This window comes from Epinephelus fuscoguttatus, linkage group LG3, assembly GCF_011397635.1.
Source record: "Epinephelus fuscoguttatus linkage group LG3, E.fuscoguttatus.final_Chr_v1".
In the NCBI taxonomy this organism is placed as follows: Eukaryota; Metazoa; Chordata; class Actinopteri; order Perciformes; family Serranidae; genus Epinephelus; species Epinephelus fuscoguttatus.
In genome coordinates this window covers 14373285-14393056 of record NC_064754.1, presented here as the reverse complement: position 1 = coordinate 14393056, position 19772 = coordinate 14373285, and the positions used below count along the sequence as shown (strand labels likewise).

At 42.3% G+C, this 19772-nt stretch overlaps 2 protein-coding genes across 2 annotated transcripts; both read right to left on the bottom strand.

Moving 5' to 3' along the window:
- Positions 1-91: 91 nt before the first annotated feature.
- Positions 92-4939, bottom strand: LOC125886020 (zinc finger protein 239-like). The gene is made up of 3 exons (XM_049571921.1): positions 4856-4939; positions 3212-3272; positions 92-2889 (listed from the first exon to the last, which is right to left on the bottom strand). The coding sequence occupies exons 2-3, from the start codon at positions 3227-3229 to the stop codon at positions 1768-1770; spliced, it is 1140 nt and encodes a 379-aa protein (XP_049427878.1). The 5' UTR covers positions 3230-3272; positions 4856-4939; the 3' UTR covers positions 92-1767.
- A 1164-nt stretch (positions 4940-6103) lies between these two features.
- On the bottom strand, positions 6104-19772 carry tmem132a (transmembrane protein 132A). Its single transcript, XM_049572775.1, has 14 exons — positions 19474-19772; positions 17476-17567; positions 16668-16894; positions 16351-16563; positions 15809-16014; positions 14024-14164; positions 13632-13892; positions 13395-13547; positions 12692-12887; positions 12469-12612; positions 10363-10565; positions 8723-8942; positions 8435-8626; positions 6104-8236 (listed from the first exon to the last, which is right to left on the bottom strand). The coding sequence occupies exons 2-14, from the start codon at positions 17555-17557 to the stop codon at positions 7289-7291; spliced, it is 3186 nt and encodes a 1061-aa protein (XP_049428732.1). The 5' UTR covers positions 17558-17567; positions 19474-19772; the 3' UTR covers positions 6104-7288.

The following is a 19772-nucleotide window of genomic DNA, read 5'->3' as shown; positions in this document are numbered from 1 at the left end:
TCAAAATTGTTTCCAAAGAGTTCAGACTTTATTTGTCGTTTTCAGCTGTCTCACCACCATCCAAACAACATTTCAAATGTTTCCATTTGTGAATTGAGCTGGCAATCTTTATTAAAACAACCACATACAGACAGAGCACTATCCAAAAGCACACATGCAGTGGGTTGGACAAAATAAAACTCAGCAGGTTTGTGTGTGTGAAGCATCCATGTTTTAAAATTTCTTTGCAGCAACATCCATTTTTGAAGCACTGTCAAGTGTCATGGCAACTTATGAGTTTAGACAGACATGGACATAAACTGCAACTTGACTGGTTGGCGGAGGCAAAGAACCACGAGGCAGCAATTCTCGTTCTAAAGCTGTTAGTAACTCAGACTTCTGAATAGTGATATACTGGAATGGCAGCTGTTGTCAGCCGATAGCTCAAAATGTAGGCAGATAAATCTCTTATGCCTGCAGTTGTAGTGTGTTTTTGTAATCTGGATAAACCAACCCTGCCACATCCATTCTTAATACGGCCACCAGATGAAGCCAAAGACATTTTCCAATAACACAGAGGCTTCAATTTGTATTTTTCATTCTTTAGTACATTATACAATTTTTGATACAGGAGACCAAAATAATTGAGAATTAAATGATATATAGTACAACCCTGGTTCAAAAAAAGTTGTAACGCTATGGAAAACATAAGTAAAAACAGAATGCAGTGTTTAGCAAATCCTTTTTAACTTACATTCTATTAAATACAGTGCTACGACAAAATATTTAATGTTCAAACTCATCAACTTTATTGTTTTTTGCCTGAGCAATGCCGCCATCCAGACGACCTGTCTCCTATTGAGCGACTGAAATCATATATCAAGTAAGAATGGGAAAGAAATTCACTTTAAAACTTAAATAATTAGTGTCCTTTAGTTCCCAAACCCTTACTGAGTGTTGTTAAAAGGTGGTGTAAAAAAAGTGGTAAACAGTGGTAAATGTGCCCCTGTCCCAACGATATTGGAACATACTGAAGAAATCAAACTCAGAATTTACAGAAAATAATAAAGTTTAGCAGTTTTAAATTAAATATCTTGTCTCTGTATTGTATTCAGTTCAATATATGTCAAAGCATTTGCAAGTAATTTCTTTGTCTTTAGTTTGCACAGCGTCCCCACTTTTTGAATCAGGGTTGTAAAACTACTTCAGAAATTTCTATTACTGCAACTTGATTAACATGTGTCCAACATATTCTTTGTGTTTATAACTAATATATACTTTGAATTAACACAAAGGAAAAGTCATATTCCTCCAGATGAAATCATGTCACAGGAGGCAGGTGATGCTCAGAGAAATGTTTTAATAAGTCTGTAAGATCATGATGTTTGTGTTCCACAGTGATGGGCACAAGTTGTGACTTGATGAAAATTTTGCCAGCAAATGTGAACATGAGCTGTGTGGTTGACATTAGCAAGCTAGCTGGCTGGCAAACTTTAGCACAGCTGATGGTGAAAAACCAGCTTATCATAAAATGAATGAACTCCCTTTTTAACAGTGTCATTTACCATGTCTTTGATTATTTTATTCTATTTTTGCCTACACTTTGTTTCATGTCGTTATTTTTTCAGCTCCTTTAACCTCAGAGTAAAAGATGAAAATCAAATGTGATGAATTACTTTTTTAAATTGAATTTACAGAACAGTTACTGTAGTGTGATATATACCATTACTGAGATATAAAATTACATATACTGAGATAGATTTTGGCCATTTCCGCCACTCCTACACACTATAGATTATTTTGTTTGTTGTCGTTTGTTGGTTCTGTTAGTGAGCAGTTCAGTTCTGGTTCATCTTTACACACAGTCAAACCGTCCTCATCTACTGCGACACAGCGGTGTTTCTTCAAGGACTGTGATCGAGTAAACAGTCTCTTACAATGTGAACACCAGTATGGTTTCTCTCCAGTGTGGACACGCAGGTGTCGGGTGTAACTGTACGAACTATTGAAACACTTCCCGCACTGATCACAGCTGTATGGTTGCTCTCCAGTGTGGATGCGAACATGACGCATGTAGTTGCTCAGTCGACCGAAACCTTTCCCACATTCTTTACACTGGTACGGTTTCTCTCCAGTGTGCGTGCGCACGTGTTGTTTGTATGTTTTTGAGATAGAGAAGCTTTTCTCACACAGTTCACAGTGGAATGGTTTTTCTCCAGTGTGGATACGCAAATGTGATTTGTAATTACCCAACTGAGAGAAGCTCCTCCCACACTGGCTGCAGCAATATGGTTTCTCTCCCGAGTGGACACGCAGGTGTATCTTGTAACTACTTAAGTCACTGAAACTTTTGTCACACTGGTCACACTCATAGGGTTTCTCTCCAGTATGGTTACGCAGATGCAGACTGAAATGCCCCGACTGGGTGAAGCTCTTTCCACAGAAGTCACACTGGTACGGCTTCTCTCCGCTGTGGCTGAGCTGGTGTCGCTTGTATGAACTTAAAAAACTAAAACTCTTCGGGCACTGGTCACAGCAGTATGGCTTTTCTTTAGTGTGGACACGCATATGTATCTTGTAAATACTGAAGTAACTAAAAGTCTTTTCACACTGGTCACACTGGTATGGTCCAGTGTGGTCACGCAGGTGTTTTTTGTATGAACTCTGGTCGCCGAAATTTCTCCCACACTGTTCGCAGCAGTATGGTGTTTCCTCAGTGTGGGTCTGCAGGTGGAGCTTGTATGTCTTTAGCTCACTGAAGCTGCTGTCACATTGTTGACAGTGGTACAGTTTCTCTGCAGTGTGACTGAGTTCATGTCTTTTGAGACTGCAAATCCGACTGAAAGATTTCCCACACGTCTGACACTGATGAGGTCTGCTCCCGTCTGCGTCTGTCCCTTTCTCTTTTAACTGTGAAGAACAGAGAAACAAAGGTCAGAGTGAAGCACTTGATGAAGTACTGGTAGCCATTAGCTAGCTTTATTGTGTGGCACTTCCAGTCCAGATGCCAAAATAAAATATTGGCATTTTACTTTTCTGCAAACCAAGAATGTTACATTTATGTATTTCATACTTATCATATCAACATTTCTTAAGTGATGTAGTTCAGATTACACATACATGAGCTGAGTTTCTCATCAGGGGGAAGAGGGCCAATGTGGAGACCAGACTTTCATCTGTGGTGTCTGTGGTTATGACAAAATACTGGATGTTAATTTCCATTTTAACTCACCTCTTCTGAAGAACTCATCTCACTGGCTTATTGGTGAAAGTTAGTGTCCTCAAAGTTTCTTCTGAAATAGTAAAATAAAGAGACTGGTCACAGCAGGAACACACACTGAAACAGAAATAATAATTCAGCTAGAAGAGTTCAGTAATGAGTCATTGCTGCTGACCCCCATGTTTGAAATATACACACAGTTTCCAGTTCATTAGGTACACCTGGGTAAAACTAAGTCTGATAAAACAGTGAAAAAAAAAGACAAAGTAGGATTTATAATGTTCGCTTTTAGTCAAAACTGTTAGAGAGGTTTTATTCAACTTAATGGTCATTTTGGAGGCTGCAGTTTGGTGCTATTGGAATTACATTGTGACGATACTTCTGTTCTTCAGACTGTCTCTGTGTGAAATCATATTTTATTTTTCAACTTTGTTGTATACAAGTCCAAAGAATGCTATTTAAACCTGAATAATATCGGCATATTCCACGTCTTAATCAGGAAGTGCTTAATTCATAAAAAGGTCTAATTCTGAATATCCAAGCGCAATATGCTGTTTACATCCACAGTGTCAAATTCAGAATATGGTCATATTTGGGATAACAGTGAAATATTGGTAGGCATGTAAACGCAGACACGGTTGAGGCTTCCTTCAAGACTCCCTTATTTTGAAAAATATACTGGGAAGGATTCTTTAAACAAAATTAAAAACCTATTCAATAGGATTTAGGAGATTTGCTGAGGACATACCAGTAACTGAAGTAAACTTTGTGCTCTATAGCCTGATGCATACTGGATATTTTTGAGGCCTATACTAACGTTGGTATTTGATAGTTTCATAATTCCTACATGGACAAATAAGGGGATAGAATTTTTTGAAATATGTACATACATTTTTTTTATTATGACCAAGCTACACACTGAGCAGGACATTTTATAGTTGAAAAATCAACATGACTGTGCTCTCTGCTGGAGAAACTATGTAAGGGTGACTCTGTTTATAAATTTCCCCAAATAACGACTCTGATGTATTTACAAGAAGCTAACGAGGCTGCTATAACTACCTGGCTTATTTATTATATAAATATTATAATACCGGATCATTCTTTTAAACGTGTGACTGAGTGCAGAAATGATGAAGACTGTGCTGCGTTCAGTATCTCTGGACTGAGCAGAAAAAGACCCCCTGTGTTTCTGAGCAGATGTCTCCATATTTCAGATAAAAACTAAGATGAATCCATCATATAACCGCTGCTGCTCTGATCTAATTTAAACTCAACCAGTGAATGGATATGGAATTTGTGTGAGGCTCTTTTTCACTGCACTAACATAATGGTACATCCATTTCAGGATGTGACACAACGTTCAACTAAGGCCATGTAATTCACGTCAACAAAAGTATAAGCTTCGTGGAAGATAACACAAAGCTAAAACCGAAGTTTAGCCACGTATTATGTTTCGCTTCAACAAACAACAACCAGGCTCCACACAGGGCTAACTTAGCACATTAGCGGCCTAGCATAACAGATCCAAGCTAACACAAGTTAGCATCGAGAAGCCGGGAGAAAGCTGCCACATGTACACGGTTAGACTGTTTCATTACACCAGGAGTGATATTAAAGCAGCCACAGACAAACCAAGAGAGCAACAGAAGATACCTTTTATTCTCCCACAATCTTCTTTTCTGCAAATTTTGCCTCTTCTTCTTCTTCTTCTGATGCTTTATGGCGGATGGCACTCATCTCTTTGGCGCATTACCGCCCTCTTCTGAGTTGGAGTAAAATAGCACTACATTCTCAAAATCTCTCCCAATTCTTATTTATAAGAAAATTAATCTTTCCCAACCCTCATCCCATTCTTTACTAAAACTAGCGTTATAAATTGTGGATCTGAGAGGACCTGAAAATCCCTCTCAAATGCCCCTGCACTTCTACTCCACTAAAACCATAATGCCATGTCCAAAAACTTTGAGGCACCAACATTTTCTCGCCGATTTCCTTTCCCCCTCAGCAGCGGGTGATCACCATGGCCAAAAATGCCAAGAACTCATCTACATACAGATTGTGTCCTCTTCCATGGAGTCCACCATGTTGTTTCTACAGTAGCCCAGACAAACCAAACATGGACTCTCGATAGGGCCAACTGCATTTTTGCATCAGCCAGCGTAGTTCATTCCAGAGAGACAAAAGAATTAAGTAAAGATCTGAGCGGCAGCAGGATAAAGTTGGAAGTGGGAATGACGTCACCTCCGAGTTGACAACAGTTTTTGCATTCTAGATGGCAATGGTGGACAAAAAACATGGACGCCCGCAAGAAGCCTTTGTTGCCCTTGCACTTTCGGAGTATAGACAGCTTCAAAACCATCATGCACTCCAACTGATGAACGCCGCAGATGAGGCTGACCTAATGTAAAACAAATAAGATAAAATTGCTATAAACAGTACTTTAGCAGAGTGTTTACTCACTGTGACCGGCAGCCATCTTGAATACGTAAGTCGGGGTCGATGCGGTTGCTCCGAGTTTCCAAGTTGGAAATCTGATTTCAGGGTGTGTTTGAGTTTAAACTTTTGACGGGGAACTGGGAATTTCTGACCTCCGAGGACAAAATGAACGCACCATAAATCCCCCCATGAAGTCAAGACACTGGTGGTGGTGGTGGCAGCTGATGACTCTGAGGCTGCTGACTGCTGAGGAGAATGAGGCTGATGAATCCGTAAAGACTAGGTGGTGATGGGGAGGTGGAAGGCACACACAACTGCAGCAAGAAAGAACTATGGCACAGAAAGAACCATATTTAAAATGAGGAGCAGCAAGAGATAAGATATATATGTCTCCACACCAAATTTGCTGCCATGCCAGAAAAAGAAAATCATATCAGTATCACATTATAGTGTGAAAGTTTATTGTTGTGACAAGATGTTTTCCATGTTATGACAAGATATACTTTTTATCTTGTTATATCATGAAACATATTAAAACATGACTTATATTGCTCACATGAAATGTTATAAAATGAAACTTAACACTGTTTTAATGTGAAATGTATGTTTGAATGTGTGGAGAACGGATAAATTAAGGAATATGGCTCATTTACATGGTCTGATTTATGCCTGGGTTGAGATCCTGCTGTTAATAAGCAAAGTGGTTGATAATGACAAATCAATGACAAATTACACTACCTCCAGAAGGAGCAAGTTTCTGTGGTTAGGTTTAGGAAAAGAAACATGGTGTCAATGTACCTTTAACGGACTCAAAGTTCATACAGTTCTGAACATCGGTGTCCTGGGGAGAGCCCCAGGGTAAAGTCTTGTATTTTAGGACCCATCCACCACCCCAATCTTCCTCATGACAAGCCTGCTGTCTTCTTCATTCATTCATTCTTCCGTCAGCTCATTTATCATGTGACTGCAACCTTCCCAAATACGTGGTATATACATGAATTACTGGATCATTATATTGTAGGATAAGTACAAATTTGCGGGCATTCATTTTTAAAGGAACATTTACAAACAGTGCATGAGAACAGCCTGAGTAACTGGTATACAAATAGTCTTTCCTGCAGGTAGAGTATTCCTTTAAGATGTCTGGTGAACTTGGCCCCTGGTCTGTGCCACAGAGATTTAAAAAGGTGTGTAAAATGTGCAGATTTAGGAAATTGAAAATAAAAGCTGTTATCATTGAGACAAGCATCCCTCCTCCATGGCAGCTCCAAGAAACACAGTCACATAAACTCATGGCAGAAAAGGACAAACTGATGGAACCCAGAATCCAGATCACACACATTATCTGCTGCTTCCTGAGCTTGGCTCTGAAGATATGAAATGAAATGTACAGATGAAAGTGCAACACATAGCAGCCACATCAAATAGTGTTGCATCACTTGCAGAAATGCAACAACATTTTCCAACAGCGTGAATAAAGTCATGGCTCCACTGTGGGTAACATAAAGGTTGAGCATAGTTCACACTGTAAACTGTCTATGACAGCGATGCTGTTGTTCATCTGGTAGTGTTATATTGTGATAAACAGGGTGATGGCATGTTGTCACAATAATCCCTTCATGGTCCTTGTGAATTCAGCCTGCGAATGTATCAGCAAATGATCTCTACTTCTTTATTGTCCACCTCATTCTGCTGCTTTATATTGTCTTCAGCTTCTGCCTTCTTCCTCTGGTCTGCGTCCTTGTCCTCTACCTCTTTCTTCTTCTCCTCCACCTCTTCTTCCTTCGTACCTTCTTCTAGACCTCCCATCTCCTCCTCCTCCATCTTTGTCCTCCTTCTGTCTCGCAGGGCGCAGGGCAGACAGTTTGCCAGGAAGAGGATAGCAGAAAGACAGAGCAGTGAGAGGATAGCACCCACACCCACCTCCAGCTCTCGAGCTCCCTGCCCTTCCACATCCTCCTCCATCCTCTCTCCTTCTATCTCCTGGCTTGGGGAGAAGTACACAGTGCCCTCCTCCTGACTTGGCATCAGCACGGCTCTTTCCAGATTGTTCTGACTCACCATCCCTCCGTTGCCCACCTCGTTCCAGTTTCTCTTCCCATTTATTTTGTCATAGTAGTCACTGCTTACATTCTCATTCTCCTCCTCATCAAAGTTCGATGCATAGACGTCACTATCTGACTCAACCAGTGTGTCTGAAAAGTCAAACTCAAACTTCCCACCCTCCTCATCCTCGTCCCCTTCTGGCTGCAGGTAGCCCAGGTCGAGGTTAACTCTTATCCAACCGGATCCTTTCGCCAGCCTTCTGGTCCCGCCTGCTCCTCCTTCTCCTCCAGTGTCCGTCCAATCTCTGTCGCCTTCACTGATAGAGTTGGAGGTGACTGGCTGGTCAGCGCAGGTTGAAACCAAAAGTTCTGCACGCAGTAAAGGCCCGCCACCATCGCCCTGAGCAAAGATGCGTTGGCTGGGGCCGGGCGCCACCACAACCACAGACTCAGCCAATGAGGAGAGACGCAGGAAAAAGGGAAGGTCGTTGAAGGAGGAGAGGAGCGAGGCAGTATCGTCACTGAACTGGAGCCAGACGCTGATGGAAGCCTCCTGGAGGAACACAACAGGGTTATTACTTTGTTACTTTACTTTAAATAAAGAAATAAACCAGTTATTTTCAACCATCAGCTGACGGTAAATTTGTCACAACACAATGCTTTTATTTGAATACTTGCTTTACTTAAGAACTTAAGGTGCCTTTACAATGTTGAATTTGTGTTCCCACATCATTTACTGCGTCTCTCTCACCTGGTGATGGTTGTACAGGATGTTGTATGCTGTGACTGTTGTCGTGACGATGGAAGGGTGGGTGGGGCTAGCTGTGAGGGACATGCCGAGGCCGCTAACCACCTGCACAGAAAGGTCCCCGGGGGTAACAGGCTCAGAGGTCACAGTGACGTCACATCTGCCAAGCACGCCATCCCACTGCTCAGAGACAACCTGACAGAGAGAGACAACAGGTGATGATGATGATGATGATGATGATGACGATGCTCAGTAAATGAAGAACTGAACTGATGTACAGTTATCACCCACATGAAGTGATGTCTTTCCTGGTCGTAAACCAATCAGGTCATTGTGGTTGCCGAGGGAAGCCACTCGAGGGTCCTCTACTCTCAGCCAGTTACGGACCAGCTCTGTAACGTCCACAAACCAATCAGATGAGCCCAGGAGGTGCGTGGTTCTGCTCTGAGAGTCCTGAGCAGTGAACTGAGTCAGGACCTGGACTGATGAGCGCTGATACACTGGCACACACCTGAAGAGACAGGACACACATTAGAAACTGATGGCCTTAACATATTTCTGAGTGTCTGTGAGACAATACATAGATGTACAGGATCATGCTTGTGTTACCAACCCTTATGTAATGAATAGTAACCTCAGATCTCGGAGCTCACAGCTTCAACAGGACTGAAATGTTTCCTGTGGAGTTTCTGACCTCTAGTGGCACAATGGAGCAATTTTTCTACGAGTGGTTCCCCACTTTGTCTCTTGTGCATGTGCACATACGCATGGGCGACATAAACTTCTGAACTACAGGTGATGGTAATGCACCAAGTTTTGCAGCAATGCTCCAATGAAGACAGGAGAGAAGACTGCAAGCTTGTAAACATGGATGTAAACAACAGATTTAATGAAATACTTTCTTAAAACTATGTTTACATGCGCAGAATATTGCAGTTTTTGCCCCTATTCCAAAAAAAAATAAAAATTCTCCGAAGCTGTTTACATGACTGATGAAAATAAATATTCCACCAACATTCTCGTTTACATGCAGCTGTGCATTCTCCAATTAATGTGATTTAACATGTTGTTTATCATCAATATTATAGAAAAGTGTGGAATGGCTGAAATTGCTTATCATTTTGCTTTTTTGGATCAAAATAGGATTGTTCAACCGTGCAAACAGCCTCATTTTATTCCTTCAAATACCTTTTTGAAAGGGTCTGTGGTGCGATATTTGCATGTATCCAAAAACCTACTGATATCCAAGTCTTTGGTAATGTTTAAAAGTGGGTGTGTTTCTATAAGTAATGTGGGTTTTTCTTTGGGGCATGTATCTCTACCTCAGCCTTGCAAACTGTTGGCTAGTTGGTTCATTTACAATGCATCCACGACAACGCACAGAGGTGACCGAAAACAGGAAAGAGGCTGTATATCACAAATTGTGGTAAAGGCCCCCGGTGAGATGCGTTTTCCAAATGGCATGTATACATGTCCAAAGAGTATTCTTGAACCCCAAATAATACCGATATATCCCACATATTTTAATTGGAAAAAGGCCTAATTTGGAATATCCAATTGGAGTATGGTGTTTACATAACCTATGTCAAACTCAGAATATTTGGAATATTCAGAATAAAAGTGCATGTAAACGTAGTCATTGTTCCAGCTTTAGCTAAAACTATAGTCCATAAAGTTTAACATCATGGTTGCTCCTATATATCCATTTGCTCATTTGGACCCTCTTTGTTGAAAAGTTACAAAAACAAGTGATTTTTCCTTTTTTGGGCCAGAGAATGCTTGACATTGACTGATTTAATTACATACTTAAAGGATACACTGGGACTAAAGAGAACTTCGTGGTAATGTTTGTGTCCAGTGAAGCATGTAGAAAAAAGCTTATAAAGAAGCTAAATAAATCACAGTGAAGACACCTTAGGGCTGTCTCCTACCCTTTCTTTGTGAAGTGGTTCCAGCCATCGATGACGTTGAGAATGGGGTCTGCCAAGGACACTCGCAGGGGCACTGAAGGAGCCCACACTTCCACACACACAGAGCCATAGAGCGCACCCAGCTGAAACTCCACCACTGCACAGGTATCACCCAGCCCTGACTCACTGCCGTCCACACAGAGGGTTGAGCAGTCGCTGGACACCTGTGGTCATGATGGAGACAGACAGAAGACACGTGGAGAAGATTCCAATCTGTGTTAAGCTGAGCTGACGTTGAACGCTAGTTCATTCTAACCTTGTAAAAAGGCATCTGAGAAAAAATTTCAGTCTTCAAGATCCACTTAGCAGCTTAGCAGAAAAGGTTTTTTTGTTGGTAAAATCGTGTGGACAAAAATCATGTTATCCTTCTGAAGCTGGGCAACATAATTAACAAGCATACAGTACAGGCCAAAAGTTTGGACACACCTTCTCATTCAATGCGTTTTCTTTATTTTCATGACTATTTACATTGTAGATTCTCACTGAAGGCATCAAAACTATGAATGAACACGTGGAGTTATGTACTTAACAAAAAAAGGTGAAATAACTGAAAACATGTTTTATATTCTAGTTTCTTCAAAATCGCCACTCTTTGCTCTGATTACTGCTTTGCACACTCTTGGCATTCTCTCGATGAGCTTCAAGAGGTAGCCACCTGAAATGGTTTCCACTTCACAGGTGTGCCTTATCAGGGTTAATTAGTGGAATTTCTTGCTTTATCAATGGGGTTGGGATCATCAGTTGTGTTGTGCAGAAGTCAGGTTAATACACAGGCGACAGCCCTATTGGACAACTGTTAAAATTCATATTATGGCAAGAACCAATCAGCTAACTAAAGAAAAACGAGTGGCCATCATTACTTTAAGAAATGAAGGTCAGTCAGTCCGGAAAATTGCAAAAACTTTAAATGTGTCCCCAAGGGGAGTCGCAAAAACCATCAAGCACTACAACGAAACTGGCACACATGAGGACTGACCCAGGAAAGGAAGACCAAGAGTCACCTCTGCTTCTGAGGATAAGCTCATCCGAGTCACCAGCCTCAGAAATCGCAAGTTAACAGCAGCTCAGATCAGAGACCAGATGAATGCCACACAGAGTTCTAGCAGCAGACCCATCTCTAGAACAACTGTTAAGAGGAGACTGCGCGAATCAGGCCTTCATGGTCAAATAGCTGCTAGGAAACCACTGCTAAGGAGAGGCAACAAGCAGAAGAGATTTGTTTGGGCCAAGAAACACAAGGAATGGACATTAGACCAGTGGAAATCTGTGCTTTGGTCTGATGAGTCCAAATTTGAGATCTTTGGTTCCAACCGCCGTGTCTTTGTGAGACGCAGAAAAGGTGAACGGATGTTTTCCACATGCCTGGTTCCCACTGTGAAGCATGGAGGAGGAGGTGTGATGGTGTGGGGGTGTTTTGCTGGTGACGCTGTTGGGGATTTATTCAAAATTGAAGGCACACTGAACCAGCATGGCTACCACAGCATCCTGCAGCGACATGCCATCCCATCCGGTTTGCGTTTAGTTGGACGATCATTTATTTTTCAACAGGACAATGACCCCAAACACACCTCCAGGCTGTGTAAGGGCTATTTGACCAAGAAGGAGAGTGATGGAGTGCTGCGGCAGATGACCTGGCCTCCACAGTCACCGGACCTGAACCCAATCGAGATGGTTTGGGATGAGCTGGACCGCAGAGTGAAGGCAAAGGGGCCAACAAGTGCTAAACACCTCTGGGAACTCCTTCAAGACTGTTGGAAAACCATTTCAGGTGACTACCTCTTGAAGCTCATCGAGAGAATGCCAAGAGTGTGCAAAGCAGTAATCAGAGCAAAGGGTGGCTATTTTGAAGAAACTAGAATATAAAACATGTTTTCAGTTATTTCACCTTTTTTTGTTAAGTACATAACTCCACATGTGTTCATTCATAGTTTTGATGCCTTCAGTGAGAATCTACAATGTAAATAGTCATGAAAATAAAGAAAACGCATTGAATGAGAAGGTGTGTCCAAACTTTTGGCCTGTACTGTATATGTTTTTTGTTTATTTTAGGCTGGTCTTTTGTCTCACCTTGACAGTGTTCTCGTTGGTTGAGTGGCACGTGACTGCAGAGGTGACGTCTGACACCTTCCCATCTTGGTTTATGGCCAGCACAATGACAGGAAGTGACACCGGCTGGTTGGTCAGTATGGCTGTGTTGATGATGGTGTTACTCTGAGGATAGAGGATCAGAAAAAAATGTTTAAACAGATTGATTGGATTGATCTTTAATGATCTCAAATTGATGAAGTACCTCTGTGATGGGAGCGATGCCAAAGATCTGTCGATCGGCAAATGAGAAGATGCTCACTGCTGCCCCATGTGGTGATAGGTGGTTACTTCGCCCGGAGAACTCCACCCACCAGCTGGCAGAGACAGTCATGGCAACACCGAAGCTCTGCCTCAGGCCGTCGACTGACAGACACACCACCTGCTGGAGTGAAGTGGGACTACAGGACGACAGATAGCTGAGACTGAGCAGCAGCCAGTGTATTCAACTTTACAACTTTAATACATCAGTATATAAGTTCTTTAAATCCAAACCAGAACTGTTAAAGTCATGAGCCAAGAGGAGGTGCAGAAGTCTAGTTTTGTCTCAGATCATTTGAATTACAATATGCTAATGTTTATATGTATATATATTAATATGACACCAAAATGAAACTGCCTATCCCACCTTTAAAGAAATTGGCTGCCCCCAACATCAAATGTCAGAAGTGTTGGAAATGGTATCTGGTTACCTGAGAGGTAAAATGTGCTAAAATAATTCTGCTTGCTATTGCTTTTTGCTTTTTTCTATGTTTTAATGTGTAAGTGCTGTCACTATGGTTACGGGTGTTGTTTTCAGTTATCACAGGATTGGCTAAAGATACTATGCCCCTTTGCCTGTCCGCATTTTTTGAGTGTAATGGTTCACCGACGCACTGAACTGAGGTGGAGTCAAACTCATGACCTACTTGTATGCGTGCTTGGGTGTGCTGTGCTTGTGGCAGACGATGGACACCACGTCATGTTTGGCGCCTTGGCTTTTCTCCAGGGTCACTGACCACAAGTCAGAGGTCAGAGTTCTTTGGGCCACCATTGACACTAAGCCCTTCTTCACCTTCAGCCTGAAGGCACAGACAGATTCTTAATGCGAAACTACAAGAGTGTGTTGGCATTTAGTGACACAGAATGAATCATTTTGTGTTTACCTTATAACGACAAACTCAGCACTGAAGTTGGCTCTCAGATTCACCGACACTTTGATTGGCTGTCCTATGAGGACCGGACCTCTGTAATAGCGAATCATGACATGGGGGTCCAGGCTAAGCTCCTCCTCCCCCTGCCCGTTCAAACAGGTCTCTTCTTCTTTGGTCCTGCTGTGCTCTCTCTCATCCTGCTTCTCCTTCAGTGCCACTGCTTTGATATGGATGAGCTGCCTCTGGGACTGAGCCGCTCTGTCCTCCACACATCTTGGTGGATGGTACGAGGAGATCAGCAGATGTAGGAGAATGACAGGCAGAAATTAATTGCTGGGCAGCAATGAAATAACTGAAAACTGAAAAGAGTCTCTCTACATGTTCCCATATTCTCTGTGACATACCGTGGTGGTGTCAGCATTAGGTCGGCCACTGTGTCGGAGGAGGAGTAGTAAAGCTGTATTTGGTTTCTCATGGGAATCCGTCGGTATCTGAGGGCCCATGGGACATACCCCTGGGTGTCGCCATCAACACCTGCATGGTATCTGAATGAAGGCATAAATTTATCTTTCACATAGGCAACTGATTAAATGATCATGATCATCCACAACCCATAGAGGAAAAAGGAATCCAAGAGAACTGCTTCAAACACACCTGTCCATGCTCAGTTTTCCTGTTATAATCAGACCTCTTCCTCCTGCCTAAACATTACAGGCTTCATGCAACACTTTCATGTCCTTATTTCAAACTCTAACTTTTTACTGTGAGGTTTGTGCACATGATTGTTCCAAGTTGGAATCAGCAAACTCTCTTGACTGCACAAACTTGTTGCAAATTGCTTGTTTCAACCTAATAAAGGCCACCTGTGCTTTAGGAGGCTCTTGGGCTGTTGCTCAAACCAAAGATTTCTGTTCTTACTTCCTCATTTCTGTTCACCTGCCAGAATGGACACAAAGTGTATTGAGGATGATCTCTCTCAAACTAATCAGTGCTGATCAACTAAAAACCAAAATTCTGGTGCTGTATTGCCTATTTCTCACCTAAAATGTTTTCAGAATCATATCGTAGTGCCCTGTTTAGCTGTAATGTGAGAGTTTGTGAATGGGAAATAAGCACTATACTTTTTCCTGAATTGTGGAAATGGAGGTTGAAATTACTCAGATCAAACAGTTAAATTAAGCAGTGCCGGTCAAATATGAACTAAGATTCTATCACTGCATTGCCTATTTCTCGTTTTAAATATTTTTAGAAACATTCATTCATTCATTCATCTTCTAACAGCTTCATCCTCTTGAGGGTCGCGGGGAGGCTGGAGCCTATCCCAGCTGACATCGGGCGAGAGGCAGGGTACATCCTGGACAGGTCGCCAGACTATTGCAGGGCTGACACATAGAGACAGACAACCATTCACGCTCACATTCACACCTACGGACAATTCAGAGTTATCAATTAATCTAGTCCCCAATCTGCATGTCTTTGGACTGTGGAGAGAGCCGGAGTGCCCAGAGAGAACCCACGCTGACACGGGGAGGACATGCAAACTCCGCACAGAAGGGCTCCCATGCCCGGGATCAAACCGGCAACCCTCTTGCTGTGAGGTGAGAGTGCTAACCACCACATCACCGTGCCGCCCATTTTTAGAAACATATTTTAATCTATATTTTATCTGTAATATGAGATTGTTTTTTTACCAGCTGGCAACCATACAAGCTCACATTACGTTGCCAGCTGGAGTGTTTATTGGTTCGGAGCTGTGCAGTGCATTCTGGTAGTTTTAGGTTTTCTACCTCTTCTACCTTTTCCAGTTTTTTTTATTATATAGCACCAATTTCAAAAGTGTTTGCACAGAGAGCCCATATTCATGAAAAGACCAGCAGTGAAATACCTCTTTATGCAGTTAGTGCCCTGTCACTCTCTTACTGCATGCCTGCTGCCACATTGTTCACACTGAAGCTATGCTGCCACTGATGAAATCACATGCTGTTACTGCTGCTAATATTCATACAGCATATGGAAAACCACTCCTTCACCAAGTGTCACTTCCTTGTAGGGAGTGTCGAGGTCAGAGCCAAAACACCAAATATTAATTCTGTACATTTTCTACTGTCATATAATAATCCATTGAGTTGACTGACTGAAATGAATGAGTGGACTAATAAATGAATAAACATTAAATCTTTAGACTTTACCTTAATGACGGAGAAGTCGTATGGTGGCGGTTGACAAGGTTGCCATGGGGATATCCCCTCCGCTGTCGTTCCCGCTTCTGCACCCGACGACGAGGGTGGATGTTACTGTGCCAGTTGTCCAGATCTTGATGTGACTGGTTGGTGTGTTGATCCTCAAACCAGTCATTGGGCAGTGTCAGAGTTACCACACACAGCCCTAGTGGAGGCTGGGAAGAAGTGAGAAGGACAGAGAGAAAACACTGAGTTAAGATCAATGTGATCTTGCCCCTACTTATCGTGTTTTGGCATAAACACTGCAACTGATGTTGTTTGTTGGTCTTGAATGTCGGTCTCCTGCACTTGCTGGACCTATCCACCACCTCTCCTGCCCACCCTAAGCAGACTTGCTTGCTCCTTATACTTTGCCAGTAGTAGCATCTAATAATGATGCAAATGGGTTTATATTGGAGTTTGTGAAAAGCCACAGATGCTAACACATTCGTCACTGTAATGACACTAGGGACACAGCCCTGGGAGACCAGGCTTCAGAATCTGGACTTCACCTGTGTGATACAGGAGGCCTTGTGTTCCTCTGTCTCCTTGAAGGCATGCAGGGTGATACAGGTCCCTCGATTGTTGGTGTTGCCCCTCTTGTGGAACAGTATCCTCACCCTGAATCTCTTCTGTCCATCCTTATCCCTCTCCGTCTCCACATGCTCTGAGAGGAGGGAGGCGGACAGAAGGGGAGAGAAAGGGAGGACAGGCTCTGATATGAGCTGTGGAAAAACAAGGAGATGTGTAAATAGTTAGCTTTAGCAGTTCATGTAAAATGATCGTACATTGGCACCCACAGATCTCTGTCCTTTCCTTTTTCTCTTACCTGTGTGACTGAGTAAGGGCCAAATGAAGCCTGGAGGCCTGGTCTCAGGGTCCGGCCAGGCTGGGGCACCATGAACAGGCTCTGGGAGAAGGAGAAGGGGCTGGAGTTGGAGAAAAGAGGCCCCAGCTCTGCCTGAGACAGTGGGAGGAACTGCCAGGATGGAGGGACAACCGACATGTGCACCGGCAGGGAGAGGGGGAGAGGGGGCTGCAGAAGGGATGGAGGGACTGAGGGAATAATAAATTAAAGATTGTGAGTAAATGAGAATCAAAGTGTGAGAGATTAAAGCATGTTAGAAAGTCAAGAAAAATTTTGGCCCAAAGACTATTTAGTAGAGCTGTCCTGAAACCAATACCAGTATCAGAAATGCCTTCAATACTGTCTGAAATGCTGGATCGGGTATCAACGTGTATGTTAGTCTATGAACCGATCTGATGCCATAAAAAGTAGTTTTAGCTGCAGGAATGAGGAGACTGAGACAGGAGAATAAGTCCGATGGGACCTGGTAGACAAGTGGAGAATGGAAGTGAACAGGTTTGGGCAAGTGAGAATGTAAAATCTGGAGGTGATCTTTTAAGAAAAATGGTGCAAATAGGACAATTGTGTGACAGAATTTATGGCTGAAAAGAGCAGGATACAAACAACAACAATAACAAGTGAACAGCATAAAAATTGGAATGAACAAGAAAGATTTCCCAGAGATTAATTAGAAATGTTGACCTCTGACCTCCACCCTATGACTCTCTAAATTACCACAGACAAAAACAAAAAAACAAAACAAACAACAATTAACATGTTAAAGACTTACCTCCTGTGAAAATCCAAAAGAGCAGCAGAACGCTAGCTCCTCTTCTGTCCCGGCACACACTGGCCCAGCTGACGTCTGCCATCACTACAGACCTGATGTAACACAGTGTCATGTGACCGCTGTGAATGAAATTGATGGAAACTATTTTGTATTCAATATTTCTGTCCAGTAGCACTAATTCAATTCCACCACTGATTAAGTTTTGACAAGCTTCTAATTAGCCATGCTAACTTGCTTAGGATGTTTTAGCATGTTAACAATACAATGATGGATGATGCCCACATACTACAGTAAGGGTACCTAGCTCAGTTATGGTTGGATTCACAGTCACAGTGTCATGGATGCAGAGGCCTGAGATAAGGGCCAAACAAATAAAAACTAACTAGGACAGATTTTCAACATGTGGGTGCAAACAACATTTCAATCAGAGGCCTTGTCCCCCAGTCCTACAGTTCTACTTGTCTTACTGATTGGTAGGCCCTACAAAGAGCAGATCCAAGGTGCATGTTTTGCTCTCTATGTTAGTGATAAAAACAAAGAGGCTCAAAATATAGTGAAAATTTTCTTTGGGCCCCAGAAAGGTTCATATTACCTCTGCTTATTACCCCACACCTACAGTGAAAGACAATCCAGCGAATTCACACTACGTCATCAACCTGGAAGTCAGGCATTTTGAAGATACTGAACATAATCAAATCAACTGAACCAAACTCGCAATTGTTTTTGATTATTATTGCTAATTTATTGCCATGTTCTTGGCTGTGCTAATCTTCCAGATGGGGAAATGCACTTGGAGTACTACAGATTGCCAAAAGCTATGGCAAATCAATGAGAAGAGTGTCTGAGGAAAAGAGGCGGTTGGAGTTGGCCAAACTGACCCGGATTTCTGACTCTCCATGAATCTTGGCAACATTCAAGTTTGTTCTGTGTGTTTCTTATCAGGTAGATGAATTATTAATAACAGCAACTCTTAATTAAATTAATGATGTAAGGCAAGCATATTGATATTAAGCTGTTGTTTCTTGCATTCTTGGCTGAATATCGGATTCTGATGTCATTCCATAGCCTACTACAATAGTACAAGATTTCTATAGTTTCTGTAAAATGTTCCTAAAATGTAGCTTCAAAAGTGTGCTATACTGAAATAAAAGGCAGAATTGTTGGGTCGTCACTCTAAGATAAAGAAGCCAGCTTGTAGGGATATATTAAGTATAGCTTTTCAAAACATTGCACCCTTTCCAGCTGTCAAAGTCCTTCTCTGTAAGTTTTAGCAGCTTCCATGTGTTTTTCTGACCTTCTCTGTGGTTTAGACATCCTAGAATTGGCTGAGATTGACCACTCAGCGTGCACCTATTCTGTTGTTTACATCCCTGTACCTCAATATTGGTAGTTCATCTGGGTTATACTGACCAAACTGTGACATGGGTGCAAACACTTAGTGCCAATCAGAGCCTCCACAAGTAAGTGGCAGACAATATTTACAAGTCAGTGTCACACAGTCACACACTCATACACCTCAGCTGGGTGGAACTAGGTTAAATCCAGACACTGGATGTTCTGCACAAGATCAAAGACCAGACAGTAGAACATACAGCTAAATATATAAAATGTGAGTGTGATGTACATGTTCCCAGGAGACAACAATCACCGTGAACAGGTCAGATGATACAATACAGTTAACATCCACACACACACACACACACACACACACACACACACACACACACACACACACACACACTATGTTGTATCTTGTACTTCTATGTTTGTGAGAACTCTCATTGACATCATGCATTCCCTAGCCCCTTACCTTAACCTTAACCATCATAACTAAATGTCTCCAACTCCCCTTATCCTTACCCTAATGAAAACCTGAACCGGCCTCAACCAGCCAAAGTGTCCTCAAAAATGTCCTCTCTCTATGGGTTAAAATGCATGGTCCTCACTATGTATTAAGTACAAGAACACACACACATGCACGCCTGTCCTTTCACCCACCTGTATCTATCTATTTCAGCTCCAGATTACATCTTTTCCTCGAGGCATTTCCTAAGCAGGCAGCTCCCTCTGTCCTCGCTCAGAGCCGCATCTCTGCTTCCGACAGGAATTTAAAAAATACTTCACAACAAAAACAAACAATTCCAAAAAATAATTTTCTCTCCCGCTCTTCTTTGCTGGTCTGCTGCTGCTGCTGCTCCTGCATAAACCCTCTCTCTCACTCCGTCTCTTTCTATGCCCTCCCTCTCTGTGCCAGATTCATACAATACAGATTATTTATTCCTTTAAAACGGTAAATA

What these genes read in the sequence shown, in the direction of transcription:
- tmem132a (XM_049572775.1), bottom strand. Translation starts at nt 17,557, where the DNA reads ATGGCAGACGTCAGCTGGGCCAGTGTGTGCCGGGACAGAAGAGGAGCT. An exon ending in CTAATGCTGACACCACCACG is followed by an intron (nt 13,893 to 14,023) that starts GTATGTCACAGA and finishes CCATCCACCAAG; the next exon opens with ATGTGTGGAGGACAGAGCGG. An exon ending in CAGGAAAGACATCACTTCAT is followed by an intron (nt 8,627 to 8,722) that starts GTGGGTGATAAC and finishes TCTCTCTGTCAG; the next exon opens with GTTGTCTCTGAGCAGTGGGA.